This window comes from Belonocnema kinseyi, chromosome 3 (genome assembly GCF_010883055.1).
Source record: "Belonocnema kinseyi isolate 2016_QV_RU_SX_M_011 chromosome 3, B_treatae_v1, whole genome shotgun sequence".
NCBI classification, from domain to species: Eukaryota; Metazoa; Arthropoda; class Insecta; order Hymenoptera; family Cynipidae; genus Belonocnema; species Belonocnema kinseyi.
In genome coordinates this window covers 134622150-134641351 of record NC_046659.1, presented here as the reverse complement: position 1 = coordinate 134641351, position 19202 = coordinate 134622150, and the positions used below count along the sequence as shown (strand labels likewise).

General features: G+C 26.7%; 1 protein-coding gene across 1 annotated transcript in view; it reads right to left on the bottom strand.

Moving 5' to 3' along the window:
- Positions 1–19202, bottom strand: part of LOC117169191 (glutamate receptor ionotropic, NMDA 2B) — a 241455-nt gene that overhangs the window by 206852 nt on the left and 15401 nt on the right. Inside the window, exons 2-3 of the mRNA XM_033355418.1 lie at positions 12216–12394; positions 5969–6383 (exon numbers count right to left, since the gene is read on the bottom strand). Coding sequence (XP_033211309.1) covers positions 5969–6383; positions 12216–12394 — 594 coding nt within the window. The remainder of the gene's footprint in view (positions 1–5968; positions 6384–12215; positions 12395–19202) is intronic.

Sequence of the window (19202 nt, the reverse complement as noted above, 5' to 3'; positions counted from 1 at the left end):
TCAGCCTTGGAGGAGATTATGTTGAGAAATAAAAAAAAAATTCTTAAAAACGTTGTTTTTCTTGGTCAGGCCGGAAACTTATCAATCCACCCTCGTATAATAAAAAAAACAGGCAGAATCTATTTTTAAGCTTAAATTATCTTAAAGAATTTATGCTAGTCTTGGAAAACCCTGCAGCTTCTGGATTGTCGCGAGTATTAGACTGAAATTGTTTAAAATTTAAAACCGAAATAGTCTGAATTTTGAAATTTAAGAAACTTGTGAATCGCAAATATTTTTCAGCGTCATATATTCCATTATTTATTTTCATCTCCATTCTGTGTAGCCTTTTGCTTGGAATTAATATTTTTTAAGAATTAGAAAAAGTGTTAGAATAACTTACTTACTAAAAACGTTATAATACTTGTAAAGTTATTATATTTCATATTTATTTATGATAGATTTTTAACTAAAAAGCCAAGGATAAGTTCTAATTTCTAGAACAAAGAAACAAAGTTTTCGGGCATATTTTTAAAAGACGGTAGTTAAAAACTATAATAAATTGCTTAGCCAACTACATGGTAAAATTGAAATAATAATTACATGACTCTAATTGCTAAGCTGTTTGAAAATAATAACAGATATGTTAAGAAAATACTTTAATAATTTTAAATAATACCCTCAAGAGGAATAATGAAAGTAAGTAAGTATGGAGAGGAAAAAACAGAAAAGAGTATAGGGACAAAGAATTGAAGTGAAAGAAATATTTATATGGAGAAGGATGTAAAGGTTAAATGCAGATTAAATTTGGACTCCAAAGATACGAGATCCAAAAACACGAGAACTCCACGGAAACGAGATTCCCGACTTTAAAGGAGCGAGCGAAATTTTACCCCTCGAGCCTCACCTTAATTTAGATTCAGGCGCGTGCGATAGCCGTGAACTCTACTCGCGCGTGCGCGTAGAAGACATGTGTCCGTTCATTTCTTTGGAGTTCTCGATTTCCGTTCTTTTCGTATCTTTGGAATTGGAGTCCGAAAGGAGAGAAGGAGAGGGCAGAACTGAGGGAAAAATTAAAGCTAGTATTTATGATATGTGTTATACTAATAAATAAAAATGTTTCACTTTATAATTTGAAACTTGTTCTATGCTTGAAGTGGCCGAAAATATGGAATCAAAATTTGTAAATAATGTGAAGGGCTAATTTTTGCGTTAAGGAAACAATTATTAATTGAATTAACTTTTTTCAATCACTTGAAAAAACACTGATTTTTAAAACTATTTACTTATGAACACAGTTTGGTTGCAATAAAATTATTTTGAATCTACAAGCACCAAAATTTTATTCATTTCTTACCTTGAATGACTGGTGTAATAAATGGAGGTATGAAACCGTGAAAAAATAATTCCTATCTTCTAAAATGCAAAAATAAATTCTTTTATGGAAAGCGAGTTTAATAAAAAATAGTAAAGATGTATTTTTTAAATAATTTTTTTAAAGGACAATTTTTCTTTTTTGTTATTTATATCCTGCTTCGTTCTTAAGAAAAACGGGAAATTCCGATTTTTAAAATTAATGTAGAAATTTTAAAAAATTAAAGCATGTAAAGTTATTATTTAGTATTTCCAAATATATGCGTTTAATTTTCTAACAACGGTTCTTTTCCAAATGAAAAAAATATGAAATTTTTCAATTTTAAATTGCGGAAAGACGTGGAAAAACTTCTCTCTCTAGAATTGTCGAAAATCACCATATTCACTGAATTACGTTTGGGCGTTGCTGAACGACCTCTGCAAGCAATATTGTCAAGTACTATATTAAACTGTCAGCGCAGTAAGCGCGAAAATGCTAATGAGTTGCAGATAGTGGAAATGTTAGAAATTTCACGCGGTGCTCTTTTCTAGAAAATAAAAAAAAATAATTTAAAAAAACCCAAATGTTAAGAAATACCAAAAATATAATTACTAAAATAAACAATTTTCAGCGTTTAAAGTTAAAAATTTTTATTAACCTGCTGCAATCACTTGTTAACGAAATTAAAATATTCCGAAAAGAAAAATTAACAAAACTAGTACAATACAGAAATTTAAAATTACCGAATATTAAACCCAGAGATTTAAAAAATGTTGAAAATTCAGATTCAAAATAATTATAAACTTTATGAAATTAGTATTCGTATATAAATACCAGTGTATAAATATTAAAATATGTTAGTGCTTTGTTAACGTTAAAAAAATTCTTTTGTTACAAAATTAGCTTTGACAATAAAATGCGCAGTTAGAGACAATTAAATTCTGCCATTTTTTAGCAGAAAAAAATGCTTTCTGACTATACACCGACCTTTAAAAATTACAGTTCAAGCACAGACAACTGTAATTTAACGATTGTGAATTCTCTTTTGTTAAAGCTCATTTAGTTTAACAGAATACATTTTTTCAAAATGCGAGGTTTTCGACATGAAGTTTAACTGTATTATGTCAAAAAACAAATTATGTTAGGTAACATTTTATTGCAATTTGTGACGATTCTCCAAAAACAATTTAATTATTTTCAAGGTTATTTTTTACGATTTAACAGAAGTACGCATAATATTGTATTAAGAAATAATTCATAACAAATTTTTAGATAATTTTTTAATGAACAACTGCGGTTTATTACTTTCTTTGGAAACTTGTGTGGTTATTTCAAAAATAGTATTTGTAATATTTATATTATACATTTCAATTAACTTCGTTAATAAATCACTTTTTTTCTACGAGGAAGCATCCATTTGAGACATTCATTGAAATAATTAGTCATTAATGATCTATATAATTCATGTTATACAAAACTAGAAGCCTTTAAAGACAATTGTGAATTCTTTTTGGTCCGAAAAATCAATGACAAAAAATGTTTTGTCACACAGTGTAAATAAACAAATGCAACTTTCTCGAGAGTTTTCATTACTTGACTTGTAACAGTTAAATCTCGATTAAGTGATTCTATATTTAGTGTTTCCGAGAATTAACGCAACACCGCGTTGTTGAATGAAAGGCGAAGCTGGAGACGTGTTGTGTTTACTCAGGCGTGACACAAAATCATTTATGGTCACTACCAGAGCCAAAACCGACACTAAATGTGTATTTCACTGTACTAATTATACGATTATTTTTCAATACTGAATTTTTCATAAAGGAGAAATAAGTTTTCGATTTAAAAAAGTATTTTCCAATGACACTTTTCTTGAAGTGGAAAGTTCTCTGAACCTCTTAAAGTCTGAGAAGACGTAATCTTAAAAGAAGGAAGAAATCAGTTCAAGATAAGTACTTCGTGACTTGCGTGATTTAAATAATTCCTGAGACACGACAGTTCGAATTATTTACTGAAGCTGAAATTAAGGGAAACCGGAAACCGATCATTGCTCTTATCTCTTCAACGTTTCCGACCGATAAATCACCACAGTAAAAACACAAAACAAACGGTCATTTTAATACCTTAAAAAATAGGCGAGATTATTATTATATAAGTGCGGAATTAAAATAAAACTTTAATATTATTGCAAAAAAATTTCAATAAGAATATAGGATAATTAAACAGAAAACCAGAGAACGATTTTTCATAATTGATAAAAATTTGTATTGTAACTTTAAATTAAAATTCCTAAACAAATTTCTTGAAACTCTTAAAAATGTCTTAAAATATAATTATTTTGTATATAAAATATCCATTTTTATCATAAAATTATTCCAAATATTTAATTTTATTTGATATAGATTTATTTTTAATTTACAATATATATAATATGAAAAAGAATATTTATAATTGTAAATCTTTTTTTGTAATTCAATTATTTTCATATAAAAGAACAGATTTTAAATTAAACAATTTAAAAAAACTTCAACTTATTCCAAAATTGAAGATGTTCCATGGAATCGATACCAATTTTTGGTGGAAAAAGCTAACTTAACCCAAAATTTTACACAAGTTCCTAATATTTTTTAAATTCTGATAATGTTTTACTTAAGACACTACAAACGTTACCTCAAATTGTTAAAAAGTTTTGAAACTTCTTTGAAATGTATTTTAAAAAATTAAGAATACCAATTTCCAACGAAAAACATTACCGTGTGATCTAAAATTGTTTAAAAAATTGGAAATTTTGTTAAAATAATGATAATAATAATAAAATATGGAATATAATAAAATAAAAAATTAAGTGTTTTAAATAGTTAATGTTTTTTATCATTTATAAGGATAATGTGACAAAAAATTGTTAAAAAATTGTATATTTTCTTTCAAATCTGACGAAATTGTACTAAAACTACCAAAACCATAATAAAATTGTTAAAAAATTGTAAAGGTTATTTTTGCAAATATAATTATTTTTGAACAAATAACTACTACAAACTACAAATACTATAAACAGAATCCAAAATTAATAAAAATTAATAATTCTTCTTTGAAATATTATAATATTTTACTAGAAATACTACAAACCTAACCTAAAATTGTTGGAAATTTAAAATATTTTAATAAAAGAAACCCCGATTTTTAGGAGCCTTGAATATATTAAAAAAATTTTTTTTTTTTTAATTTGAAAATATATTTAGGGGTCACGCAAGACATGTTTCAATGAAAATATATTCTATTGCAATTTTCGCTGTTACTGGGTTATTTTATTAAATTACATTACTAAAGGTTATGCAGAAAAGCTAAATAAATTATTAACGACGGTAGTTAAAACTGAAAAAGTTGAAAAATTGTCGACAGAAATATACTTCCGAGACACTGAAATATTTTATCAAAATTATTTTAGAAATTCTCACAAAGTAAAATAATCCATTAATAATGCTATTTAAAATAAAGTGAAAATTTTCTTCTAACTTGGGCTCAGAGTACCACTAAAAAATTTTGTTAAATAAAAAAAAAATTCAAATGAAAATAATAATAATCCTAATTCTGAGCTCAAGCAATCTACTTTTAATTAGCTCAGAGAGAATGAATAACAAACAGAAATTTGTACCATCTCTAATAAATTTTATTCAAGACATAAAAGCTATTTATAGAGGAGGCAAGTTGCGAGTAGAAGTATATTCAGGTGGATGCCCACAGTTATTTCGGTACTAACTTTTAAATAATGAAAAAAAATTAATTATTCACCAGTTGAATTAAAACGAAAAGTTTTTAACAAAGTAGTTGAATATTATTTATAAATTAAAAAAGAAGAAATGTCAAAAAATAGTTATATTTTTAAACAAAAATATAAACATTAAAACACAAATTAAAAAACGGTAGTTAAACTTTTACACACGTATCTGAATTTTTAATTTGAGATATGAGTTTCTACACAAAAGTGGAATACTGACAATTTAATTTAAAAAGTTAATTTTGTAATGAACAAAACAATTAGTTTTTATCTAAAAGTATAAATCTTTGATAGAAAATCCATGATAGCTCACTGCAAATAATTGCAGGATAAATCAGTCAAATTTAAACCCATTCTGTTCCAGAAAAGCTGATTAAACTTTCAATATATTAACAGCATAAAAGTATAAGTAAAAAAAATGGCATGAAATTCTCGTTATAGTTTAAAAAATCTGGAGTAAAGCAGAAACTGTGAAATATTTTCCAATTTAGCTGCGTGATTTCCTACCGCGATAAAATGAACAATATACTGTTCAAAATTTCAATTTTTTATTTTCACACTTTCAAACAAGAAAATTAGAAATCAAATTTTAAAAACAGCGAAATTATAAATTATTATATAGATGAATCCGCCAATAAACGGTTCGGCAGACTTTTTTTGATTCAGCTGAGAACAACTTTATGAATCTATTTTTTTCTTTAAGGGAATACAAATTCCAGGACGATGACCAAACTGAAAGGACTTTTCCAAGTTTTTCGAAGTGAAAAGAAATTCCCGGACTTTTCCAGGTTTTCAAAGATTTCCAGAATGCTAGAAACCATGTTCATGCAATCAGAAATAAATAATAAAAAAACAATACTGACCGAGCATTCCAACAGGAAACTGGTTAGGTGTTTGAAGGTTCTCCATGACGCTTTGAGTGACAACCCAGACGTAATTTTCGCCAGTAATTTTTAAGTCGCGAGCTGCTTTGAGTATGTACGATGCTTCTTCTCTTGTCGAATAGAGAAGCATCACCCTTGATTCACTGTTCACCAATTCCAGAAGATCATGAGGTTTCGCCACCTGGACGGCATTCAAGAGGGTAAACTTGAAGGTGTCTTGCATATCGGAAATTCTCTCTCTGACGGCTTGAATAAAATCGTCATGGCCAGCAATTTGCGAGGTCACAATGCTGAATTGATGCCACTTGTACCGTTCCAAAATACTCAGCATTGCAGCAGTCTGATGCTCGAGGGACGGTGCCAACTGCAGCTGCAAACTACTCTGCGAGGCCCTCTTTAACAGAAATATTAAAATGCTGTCAGCTGTAATTAATTAAACTTGAAAATTGAATTTGTTTCTGAAAAAAGGTCTTCTCTCGACGCTCCACGGGGAATCGAATCACAGAACTTCCAATTGCCGGATATGTGCCATTAAGCTATTAGAGAGATTGAAAGAAAACCTTTTTTTCAGAAATACACGCTATGTCAGCCCAGGTGTTACATTCAATATACGAGTAATTGAAAGGAATCTGTATTATCGACAGTGATAGTTACCAGCAATCAGTGTTGATACTTTCTTCAACCACGTTGAAAATAGAAATCAACCTATCGATCAAGTTAAATCTTCCAATAACAGAAAATACTTGAGAGAATTTTCCAATAAGATGGAAGATAAATTTTTTTGAATATGAAAATAAAATTTGTTCTTTAAAAGATTTAGTTTCGTCGATCCACTTGGAATCTAACCACAGGCCTTCAGATCGCTAGTGGACTCTTTTCCCATTAATATATTAGAGAGATCGAAGGGAGAATCTTGATTAAAAAGACAATAACTGTTTATTTCTTAGGAAATAAACTTCTTCATTTTTTAGTTCACGCCGCAGTGCGTGAGTACTCAGTCGAAGATATTGCGCAATAGTATGCATATACTATATAGTATAACATATTTTTGGTGGAAAATAGTAATTTAAAAGAAAGCGGATTATCAACCAGTTGAATTGAAGAGAAAAGAAGAATTTTTAACAAAATGGTTTATTTCTTAGCCCAGTTGATGAACAGTTAACTTTTAATGTAGCAATTAAGTATTTCTAACAAGAAATATCTTTTTTAACTAAGAAAGATACATTTTTTGCGAAAAAGTTTAATTTTTGAATACGAAGTGGAACTTAAAACCAAAAATTAAATAGAAATTTTTCAGTTAAAAAAACTAATACTCAGCGAAAAAAGACTTTCCTAATACAAAAAGATGATTTTTTTAACAAAATAGTAAAATGCTGTACGAAAATAATGAATTTTCAAAAAGATTCACTTTATACCTATATATTCAAATTTTTTCAACAAGATAATTAAGTCTTAAAGAAAAAAGTCGATTGTTTTAGGAAAAAGATGAATTGTAAACCAAATTTTCTACAGAAAAGGATGAATTTTTAACCAAAAATAAAATTATTAGATTTTTCATTCAAAAAAATAATTTTAAACAAGAAACAAGGAATTTTCAACGCATGGAATTTACACTTAATTCGCAACTAAATTTCAATAACTTGTAGACAAAAACAAGTTTTTCGTTTAATTAATAAAAGTTAATATATAATTTGTTATTTTCAAAGCAATATCGTTTCTTCAGAGAAAAAATTCCTAATGTCTTCCTAGTAGCAATGGTTATTTTATTTATTTTTTTATTCTAAACAGTTAGTAATTTTCATTTAAAATTGTAATAAAAAAATGCATAATTTTGCCTTGTTTTCGTAGAGAAATTTAGTTTCTTTAACACAATCAATTAAATGTGTATAACCAATAGGGCTTATAATTTCTAAACAAATGTTATAAACAAATTACGCTGCAGCCGTTTTTTAATGAAAACACCATATTGTTTTTTATGAAATCGACTATAATTTTGAAAGATAGTCTTCCTGTTTTAATGCTCTATTATCCGGCAGGAAATGTTTATTATTTTTATAATTATTTATAAAAATCAGTCAAAATTGTGAACAATCTATAAAAAAAGTCTCAGTTCATTCATCTCTCTCCAAAATATAATTGTATATGACAACAGAGAGACTTTCCTTAAAAATTATAATCGATTTCATAAAAAAAAATATTGTTTTTCCAACAAAAAACGGTCTCAGAGTAATTTTCTTATTAAATTTCACATCATTCAAGACAATTTGCCCTACTAATTCTAAATACTTTCGCCTAAATTGCATGAATTCCCACAAAATTTCATAAGCTTCAATTTTAAAAAATCGTTCAAACAGTTTGGGCTTCGATTTAATTTGTCCACGAAAACCTCGATTATCTTCTCAATTTCTTTATTAATCATTTTGTCACTAAAAGTATGGAAAAATTGAAATTTTGTACATAAAAAGTTTTTGCTTTAATAACTGATTAGGTAAACGTTATGCTGTCTTAAATAAATGTTTAGGCATTTATAGAATGCAAATAATTTGTTTATTATTCCATTCATTTGATATAAACAAATTTTATGAACAAATTAACATATAGTCTTATAGTCGTTAAAGTAAAATTTTTGTTTGCTAAAAGTGCCTCCAATTGATGTAGGTATGATATTTAATTACAAAAATAATTGAAAAGTTTATAATAAACATTGTTATAAACAATTCTTTGCTAAGATATTAAAATTGGAGATTTTTTGGTATTATAATTTTTTTTTAATAGCCAGAACGACTTCCAGTATTTCTTACAATAATAAATATTTATTAATATTTGATATAACATAACAATTTAAATTTTTATAAACAAATTAAACATTTTGGAACTTTCGCATAGAAATTTTTTTTCTGGAACTGGAAATGTTTTAGACTGTTGTATATATGACTTTAAGAAAAAAAAATGTTGACCGATAATAAGACTATTTGTTAATTTGTTCATAAAATTTTTTTATAACAAGTGAATGAAATTATCAACAAATTATTCGTATTCTATAAGTCCCTGAACATGCATTTAAGACAATATACAGTTTTCTTGATCAGTTATTGAAGCATAGAAATTTTAAGTTTTTCCATACTTTAAGTGGAAAATTTATTAATAAAAAAATAAAGGAGACCAAAGGTTGGATTAGATACTAAAAAGAGAAAACATCTTTTAAATAGATAACATTTAAAATAAACTATATCTCTCGGAAAATAACACTTTTGAAAATAAGTTGGGAAATGAGGAAAGTGAGGGTAAGGTAGGAACTGGTCACGTGACCCACTTTGTCACATGGCTTTAAAATAGAATTTACATTTCGATTTATTGTCATAACAATGTTTCTTTATTTATTTTTATAATTCCTCAAATTTTGACATTAACAGAGACTTCAAATTCGATTAATTTTCAGAAAAAAATTTTTAAAAGTAATGTTAACAACTTTCTCACGACAAGTGACTTCAAATAACATTATTTCGATGGCTGTCCCACTGGTCGAAGTTGGAAAAACGTGGTTTTCGTTTTGTATCAATTTGTTATTAAACAACAAATTTTAAGCATTCTTATCTACAAAGGGCCGAATAATCGCGAGTTGTGTTTTACAAAACATCGATTTTTGGTCAGAAAATTTTCTAAGTTCATATTGTTTATCTTCAGTAATAATTATCGAAACAAAAAGTTTCATTAGTAAAATTTGTCGCCCAAGTCAAGCTGAATACGTGTGTATGTTTTTTTTTTACGTTTTTACCACATTTTTTTTATCGATAGATTTTCCCGGCTGGACAATACTTCTACGCGGTTTCAAACGCTTGTCGAGTGGTTGCATCCGTCATCTCAATTCACCGATTCATCAATAATTTAAAAACTGATTTTGGCCATAACGAATGTCAAGGGTGATATTTTTGGTCATAGACATTTTTCGAAGATTTGAACGATTAATAATACTTGCTTCTTTTCATAGAAAAGACCGAGAAAATTCTAACGTTTATAAGTCTGCTGCACTATATATTTCGCTTATTAAACAGTGTTTTGTTTTATCAATAAAACGGATCTGAAGAAATATCCATCAATAACCTAACTAAAAAAAAATTAAAGAAGTATAATTTTTTAATGGTTATAAGTTCTGAGATAAGATAGTATTGAACAATAATTTACATAATACATAAAAGACAAAGAATCTAGAATTTTCTCCACGTTTCTTATTGAGAGGCGGCAGTGAATGATGAAAAATTGTTCAAATAATTGTGAATTGTCTGTCACACAAAATATAACTCTTAGCATTCATCAAATACGTTATCCATTTCACACAATAATGACTGCTTTAAAAAATTTGTTTCAATAATTGCGAAATATCTTTAATAAAATATATTACTTTCAACATTCTTCAATTGTTTAATGAATTCCGTTAAATCATAACTTTTTACAAATAAAGGTTAAAGACCTGGAATTTCTGCATAAATTTCGTCCACAAAACTGCATAACCCGAATTAGCAAGCCTCAAACACACAAACTAACAAGATTCAAACCCACAAAACTCAAACCAACAAGCCCCAAACTCGCAAGCTTCATATCAAAAAGACCACAAACTCCAAACCAACAGGCTCCAAACCCACAAACTTCAAATGCACAAGCTCCATATCTACAAACCCCGAACCCACAAACCTCAAAGCCACCAACCTCAATTCCACAAACCCAAATACCTCACATCTTATAACAATTAAAGAATTGGTATTATTTGGGATTGGTTTGGGGTTTGTTGGTTTGCCGTTTGTTGGTTTGGTGTTTGTGAGGTTGGGATTGTTGGTTTGGAGTTTTTACGTTTGTGGATATGGAGCTTGTTGGTTAGGGGCTTGTGGGTTTGGCGTTTGTGCATTTGGGGTTTGTTAGTTTGGGGTTCGTTGCTTTGGCGTTTATATATTTGGTGTCTGTGGGTTTGGTGAGTGTAGGTTAATGGATATAGAGCTTACGTATTAGGAGTTTGTGGATTTGGAGCTTATCGATTTGGGGCTTGTGGGTTTGGAGTTTTTTGATTTTTGGTTTGTGGGTTTGTCAATATGAAGATTGTGGGTTTGTGGCTTGTTAATTTAAGGCTTGTTTGTTGGGGTTTATGGGTTTGTTGATATGAAGCTTGTGGGTTTGTGGCTTGTTAATTTGGGGCTTGTTGGTTGGGGTTTGTGGGTTTGGGGCTTGTTAATTTGGGGACGAAATTAAGCAAAAATTCGGGAATTGCAGAAATATTTTTCGCATTTAAAGAAAGCAATGTCTCGAAACTCATTTTTGTTTTTCCATTTTTCTGTTTTTTATAATAGTTTAAAAAATAAAGCATTCTTTTATCTACTGAAAGCAAAGTCATTTGTGTTTCACTTTAAAAAGTAGTTAATCCCATGTACAAGATAAATTTCCTCTTTAAAAAAATTGTTTTAATTTACTATTTCATAAATTGTATTAAATAACACACAGAATTTGAAAAATAACTTGTTTTACCAGGAACATAAATCTCTTCATCAATAATGCTACTTCTAATTAGCAAGCAGGATAATAATCCGTTTTGTTATTTTGAAAATTCTAATTTTTCAAAACTTACTTTTATTCACTCTGCCTTTTTAAATAATTTTAACTTTGGTTTTCAATATTAGACCATACTTTTCATTGAAAGGCCTAGACACTTTTCAGTTACATTAAAAAATGAATTGTGTTTCGTAAAACCAAAATGTATTGCTTGCAAATACAACAAATTTTCGAACGAAAGAAAAATAATTTTTCGGATTTTGAAAACTCTTATTTTTTAGAACTTACTTCTGCTTTATTTTCACCTTTTGTGTTTTCTACTTCAGTTTTTTAATAACCACATCACATTATCCTTTGAAAGTTTAAATAATTTTTTTGTACTTTAAAAATTGTGTTTTAAAACATGGAAAATGAATATCTTTTTCAGGAATACAACAGCAAATTAGCAATCGAAATAAAAATCAGTTTTCAGATTTATGGAATTTCAATATTACAAAACTCACTTTTGTTTCTTTCTCGACTTTTTTGTTTTTAAATTCAGTTTGCGAAGAATATTATGTTATTTATTTACTGGGATTTTAATTTAGCTTTTGTTTAATTTCAACAAATATTTTGTCCTACCAGGAACAGAAATATCTTCCTGAGAAATAACAGATGTTTTTCCCTTAGAAAAATTTAATAAATGACTTACCCTCTCAAGACCAGAATTATCAGCATTCCAAGCTATCACAGGTATTCCTAAGTATCCAGCCAATTGTAGAAAGTATTGAGCGCTGGCTGTACTCCTTCCATATTGCTCATAGTTCATAAGATAAAGAATAGCCGATACATTAAACATAAGAAAGTCCTTGCATAGTGAATCAAGAATATCTGCAACAAAAATAATATCGAGTTTGATTAGTTTAATTAGATAAGAAAGTTAAATAATCCGAAAATTAATTAATTAATTTATTTGTCATTTGATTACTAAACTAGTCGCAAAATTGGTGCGCGCAAATTCTTAAAAATTTTGTTGGGGTCAGGGGGGGGGGGCAAAGAATATTTCTATATTATCTGAGAGGGAGAGATGGTCAGCACCATTTCTTATACATAATATTTTGTTGAAAATTGAACCATTGTTAAAAAAGTCATCCTTTTTTGTTTAACATCCAACCGTTTGGTGAAAATTCGTGTTTCATTTTTTTGTAATTAAAACTCTATGATTGAAAATTTGCTATAAATGTATTATTTTCAATTTGTAATTAAAGTATTTTTCTTATTCAATTATTCACCATTACTTTTTAATTGTTGTTAATTCATCTTTTAGGTTAAAAATAATTTTCGTAACTTAACATATAACTATTCGGGTAAAAATATAACTATTTCGTTGAAATTTAAATTTATTTCTGGAAATTAATATTTTCCGGTTAAAATTCAACTTTTTTGTTAAAACATTGTTTCTTATCGATTTTTTCAAATGAAAATACAAAAATTTTGTTTCTTGATTAAAATTTATCATTTTCAGAAAGAAAAAGTGCGTTATTTTTTTATAAAAAATCAGGTTTTTTTGCAAAAAATTAATAATTTTGGTTGAGAATTCAACCATTTTCCTGAAAATTAGTCTTTATCGGTTAAATCCAAATGTTTTTTATTGTAGTTTATTAGTTTGAATATCAATTATTATATTTTCTGTCGGAAATTCATCTTTTTAGAATATAAATAGAATTTTGTCAATAAAAATTCAGCAACTTGGTTGAATAATAAAATATTTAGTTAAAAGCCACATTTTTTGTTGGCGATTTAACTTTCCTGCAGAAAATTCGTTTCCACATTGATTTTTTTAAAAAGATTTTTAAATATTCAACTTTATTGTTTAAATTACACTATTTTTGTTTCAAATAAAAATATTTTTAGTTGAAATATCAACTATTACATTTTATAAATTTTTTTATTTTCAGGTAAAAATTTAACTATTTAAAAAAACTTTAATTATTGGGTTGAAACATAAAATATTTGTTGAAAATTCATATTATCTGGTGAAAAATTAAAATATTTTGTAGAAATTTTGTTGCCTCAATTATATACATTTTTTAATTAAAATAGAACTATTTCTTTTTTGGTAGATAATTTATATCCTTGATTGAAAATTCATCTTTATTGATAGAAAATTTAAGCTTTTTAATGAAAATAAAAAATTTTATTGGAAATTTGGGTAACTTGTTGAAGATTTTTCTTTTTTAATGGAAGATGTGACTATCTTCTTAACAAGTTACGTATTTCGTGTAAAATTCCTCTTTATTAGTTAAATTCAACTTTTTTAATTTTCAATTGAAGAATTTCGGTTTAAATATCAAATATTACATTTTCTGTCAGAAATTAATCTGTTTAGGGTAAAAAATAATTATTCTAACAAATAATTTAACTAATTGTTAAAAAATTTAACTATTTAGTTGAAAATTTAATTTTTTCTTAAAAATGTATCTTTTTACGTGGAAAAGTAATCCTTTTGGTTAAACACGTAACTATATAGTTATCCATATTTTTATTTTGTTAAAAATTCGTCTTTATTAGTTAAATTAAACCTTTCTTTATTTTTAATAAAAGTAATTGTTTGTTGAAATATTTTGTATTGTAATTTTTGTTGTTAAATGATCTTTTTAGGGTAAAAAATCAATCTTTTTCAAAATTAAAGTGGTTTTCAGAAAATCCTTCTTATTCATTTAAATCTTTCAAAATAAAATAAAACAATTTCATATTTTGTTAAAAATTTATTAGTTTTATAAGAGAATGAATGTATTTGGTTCAAAATTCATCTTCATTGGTGGGAAATTGATCTTTCTGATTGAAAATGAAAAATCTTACTGAAATGTTTTGTATTTTGTTGAAAATTTGTTTTTTTGTGGGATATAAATCTTTTTCAATATGTGACTTCACTTTGAAAATTAATGTCTTTTGTTAAACATTCCTGATTATTAGTAAAATTTAACAGTTTTTTAAATGAAAATTAAATTCCGTGGTCATAATCCATCTTTGTATTTTTTTGAAAATTATTTTTAATTGTTTATATTTCCCTTTTTTGATTTTGCATTAAAATAATTTTTAGTAAAATAATAACTATTACATTTTTTTATCAGAATTCATTCTGTTAGGATAAAAAACAAATTTCTGTAACTGGAAATTTGAGTATTAGCTTACAAATTTAACAGTTTCGTTAAAAATTAATAAATTTGTTCGTCTTTATTGGTAGGAAAAAAATCCTTCTGATTAAAAATGTTACTAACTTCTTGAAAACTTGTTTATTTCGTTGAATTTATTTCTTTTTTGGTGAAAAATTCATTATTTGGAAAATGTATCTATATTGTTGAATATTGATGTCTTTTGTTGAAAATTTGCACTTATTGGTTAAATTCAACATTTTTTTAATGATTTATATTTTTATTGTTAACATCATTATTTACTCAGCTGGTTATCTAAAAGTTTTGGTTAAAAATTTAACTGTTTGTTTACCATTTTTTGTTTAAATTTATATGTTTCATTTGAAAATCTAACTTGAGTGCTTACCTGAGTGACAACCACAGAACTCGCGTCCTACGTGCAGGTCCTGTTATACCTACCTGCGGCGCGGAGTCAATTCTCAGAAGGACTATAGAAGGGAGGGCTATTGGAGGGTTTCACTGTATTTCATTTTTTCTTTAAATTTATCATTTTTAGTAAAAAAATCATGTATTTAGCAACAAAATTTTTTAGTTTCTATCAAATTAATTCATCTGTTAAAAAATGTAACTATCTTTTTAATAATATTTATCAAATATAAAATATTTTCATGCAATATCTAAAAGAGGTCAACCAGAATTTATCAATTTTTGCTCTAAAAGTGGATTAGAACTTGATAGATTGGTAAGAGCTGCGGTTGGTGAAACAAAGTAAAATAGAGTTTTGTCAATCCAATATCGTTTATCGTATTTCTTTCGAGGTCATTTATTTTCTTCCCTGGAGCTTTTCAATTTATACTTATTTCTCAAAATAGATAAAAGAACTCCAGTATAAAGTTTATTCTGACAGCTGACAAAAGATTTCATATTTTCAGTTAAAATAGTCAGGAAATATTGAAACATAAAGACATAATAAACTTTTATTTTAAATAAATAATTGGTATTATATAAAAAGTATGAAAGTCATGAATGTACAAAATTTATATAGAATTGCACAATTTCCTTTAAATATTGTTTGCCTCTATCACCTTTAAATACTCACTTGATTTTATTGACCAGGGTATTGAAAACTTTTATTTGTAAAACTTTTCGTTTCTGTAGCCACAATAATTCAGATAAAAGTTTTTTAAATCAAAAGCTGTGAATTATATAACAATTTTATCATGTAACAATTATATAATGATTGGCAAATTTAATTAAACATTTTTGTTCATTACGATTTTTTTAATTTTAATATTTAATAAGCCTATTAAAAATTTATGAAATCTGGACTGCTTTTTTATTTTTTATAGTCCTTGTGTATCTTAAATTAAAATTTAAAAAAAATTAAATTTAAAAATAATACCTTTTTTACAAAAAAAAAATAATAATTGAAAACCTTATGCGACTTGAGGACCTTTCTTGCTTGTTCGAATTCACTTGCATAGTTAAGTTTAATAATTTTAAGTTGTTTATAAGATTATTGAAAAACAATATTTATTGTCAGCCCTTTTGAACTTTAATCAGTATTTTCTTTAAATTTTCAAACAAAAATTATAATTTTCGAACAAGACTTCAAATTTATATAAATTTAATGTTTTTTTATTTTTTTTTACAACAGAAATGAACATTTTTAACCGAAGTTTTTAATACAAAATTCAAGCGAAAATTATTAGATTTCAAGGATTTAATTTTTTTAGCTTATACTATTTTGTTAATTAAGCATTCTTTTCTGGAAATTGAGACCTAAAGAAATCCTCAGCTTTTAAAGGTCCATAATTTCTTAACAATTAAAGAGTACGGTTACGTTAAACCCTGAAATTATTTCTTAATGCTTTTAGTTCAAAAAAGGTTTGTAATTTTATAATAGATTTATATTATAATTATGTTTTCTTTGAAAATTGTTTATTCAACCCAAAACAAAATAATAATAATTTAGATTTTAATTATTTGTTGGAAAATATTGGTAATTTAAAAGAAAAATTAATAGATTTATATCCATTGATTTATGTTTAAAATAATACAATTCGCAAACTACCTCAATTTTAAGTACGCTGGTTTTTTCCAGTTTCACACGAAGTATAAATATTAAATTATTATTTTTTAGCGAATGCAAAGTCTGTTTCACAAGAATATTTCTCTAGAAACGATTTCAAGTCTTTATAGTCCCAGAGTTTCTTTTCGTATTTAATTAGCACTCGGGTTTCCCATTCAGATCTTCTTATTTATTTTGTTTTAGGATGCATTATATATGTCAATATAAAAATCATTTAAGAAATCAATAATAATGACACTCTTAGTGCAATTGTTGCTATTTAATCAATAATAAAAAATATTTTGAATTTATTTACAAAATAGCTTTCTAACCTACTTCATAGCGAAATTATTTTGTTTTCATTGATCAATTTATCTGCCAATCAAGTGCTTTTGAACAGAAGCCTTTAAATCAACCGAAGTTCAAAGATGTTTAAAAATTTATTTATAGTCGTAGTGTTTTCCTTAGTTGTCAATTGGCACTTGGGTTTCCTGATTCAAGACCCCTTGCTAATTTTTGATTAACATTAATTTCGTATTTAAATTTAGGGATTTCAAAAAAAAAAATAATGAATCGTGTGGCACCTGTGTTTCGATTCTAGCAATAATCAAAAATAGTTTAAATTCACTTTTAAAAAATTATCTCGTTTCATTTATCTACAATTTCGCTGCCAACAGGAAGTCTTTTAACAGAAAGAAATAATTAACAATAACTCGCTTTGTGTTCTTGTTTCTTTTCTAATAATTATAAAATAAACATTTAATTTGATTTATCTAAAATTTCTCTGGAAATGAAAAGTCTTATTCACAGAAATATTTTTCTAAAAACGAATTCAAATTTGTATAGTCCTAGAGTTTTCTATTGTTTTCAATTGGCACTCGGGTTTCCAATTAAAAACTTCTTGATTATTTGGTATCAGGATGAATTTCACATATTGAGTTAAAACCAAGTAAGAGGTAAATAATTATTTTGCTTTTAGCACCCGTGTTTTAATTATTCTAGTAATAATAAAAAATTATTTGACTTAAAAAAAAACTATTATTTCATTCCATTTATCTACAATATCTCTGCCAATACGAAGGCTTTTGACAGGAACCATTTACTAATTACAAGTTGAAATTTCCTTATATATTTTATTTATTTTCTACAGGGCCAGAGTTTCCTTTCATTTGCAATTAGTACTTGGGTTTCTTGATTTAGAACTTCGCAATTATTGTGTATTAAGATCTATTTTATAATTTTATTTACAAAATTCTTAAGAAATAACGGTAATGACCAGCGTAGCGCTCGTGTTTCTTTTTGAGTAATGATACAAAATAGTTTAACTTTGATGAAAAAATAATTATTTTATCCCATTTGTCTACAATTTCTCTGCAAATAGGAAGTTTTTTAATATAAATCTTTCAATATTAGCAATCTTTCAAAATTAGCACTCGGGTTTCCTGATTCAAAACTTCTCGAATATTTCACATTAAAAATTATTCTATATTTTTATTTGATATAATTCAATTTTTTATTAAAATTATTGCTTCATTTAACTCATCTGCAATTTTTTTACAGAAATCTTTCACTAAACACAAATTACAATTTCCTTATATTCCTGAATTATTTTGAGTTCTAAGTCGTCACTTTGGGGTTTCTATTCAGAACATTTTGATAGAAATCTTAAGGAAGGATTGATAAAAGGTCTCGATAAGAAGCGTGAACAAAAATTCGGTACAAATTCTTCTAAAAGGATGGAGTTCATCCCCAGATGAATGCCTTTGACATGTCCTACTCGTGTATGTGTTTAACACGTTTTCAGAATACATACATATAAGGAAAGAAGGAAATGGTAGGTTTGCAATTCGAGATGTAATTTCCGCATCATTGGTTCGTCCTGACCTACATTTTTCCACCTTTTTCCACTTTTGGCGTTTAAACGTGTAACCGACCCATATCCACAGAGTCGGTCAATCCACTAGTCTAGCTTAAGTTTTCTCTCTAAAAGTCTCAAGTCGTTTGAGAGGATCTCACGTCTTTTACGAAAAGTGCTTGCAAAAGGATAGAAGCTGCATATAGAATATTCAAAAATGCACTGGAATTTTTAAAAATTTAAATCCATATCGCCCCTATATTTGTTTAAATAAATATAAAAATTAAATTAATATTTTGTTGGAAAAAATATGATGTATGTGGTGCCAGAAAACCCCCTAAGTAAAAAATTTGGATACCAAATATATTAATGGCCTTGAATATGTTGCATAGATTATAATTGTTTTAAGTCATTTTCTCTTAGAATAAAGTTATAAAGTCGCGTTTTTTTCAGATTTTTTAACTTATTATCAACAATTTTATTCATACAATAATTTTTGCAAAAATGATCTTAAATTTTAGTTAAATTTCGATAAAGAATGTTTAACAATAATAATCTCAAACTTTCAGCATTTATATTTGTTGAAAATATCATTTATTTAATAAAGAATTTTTCCAA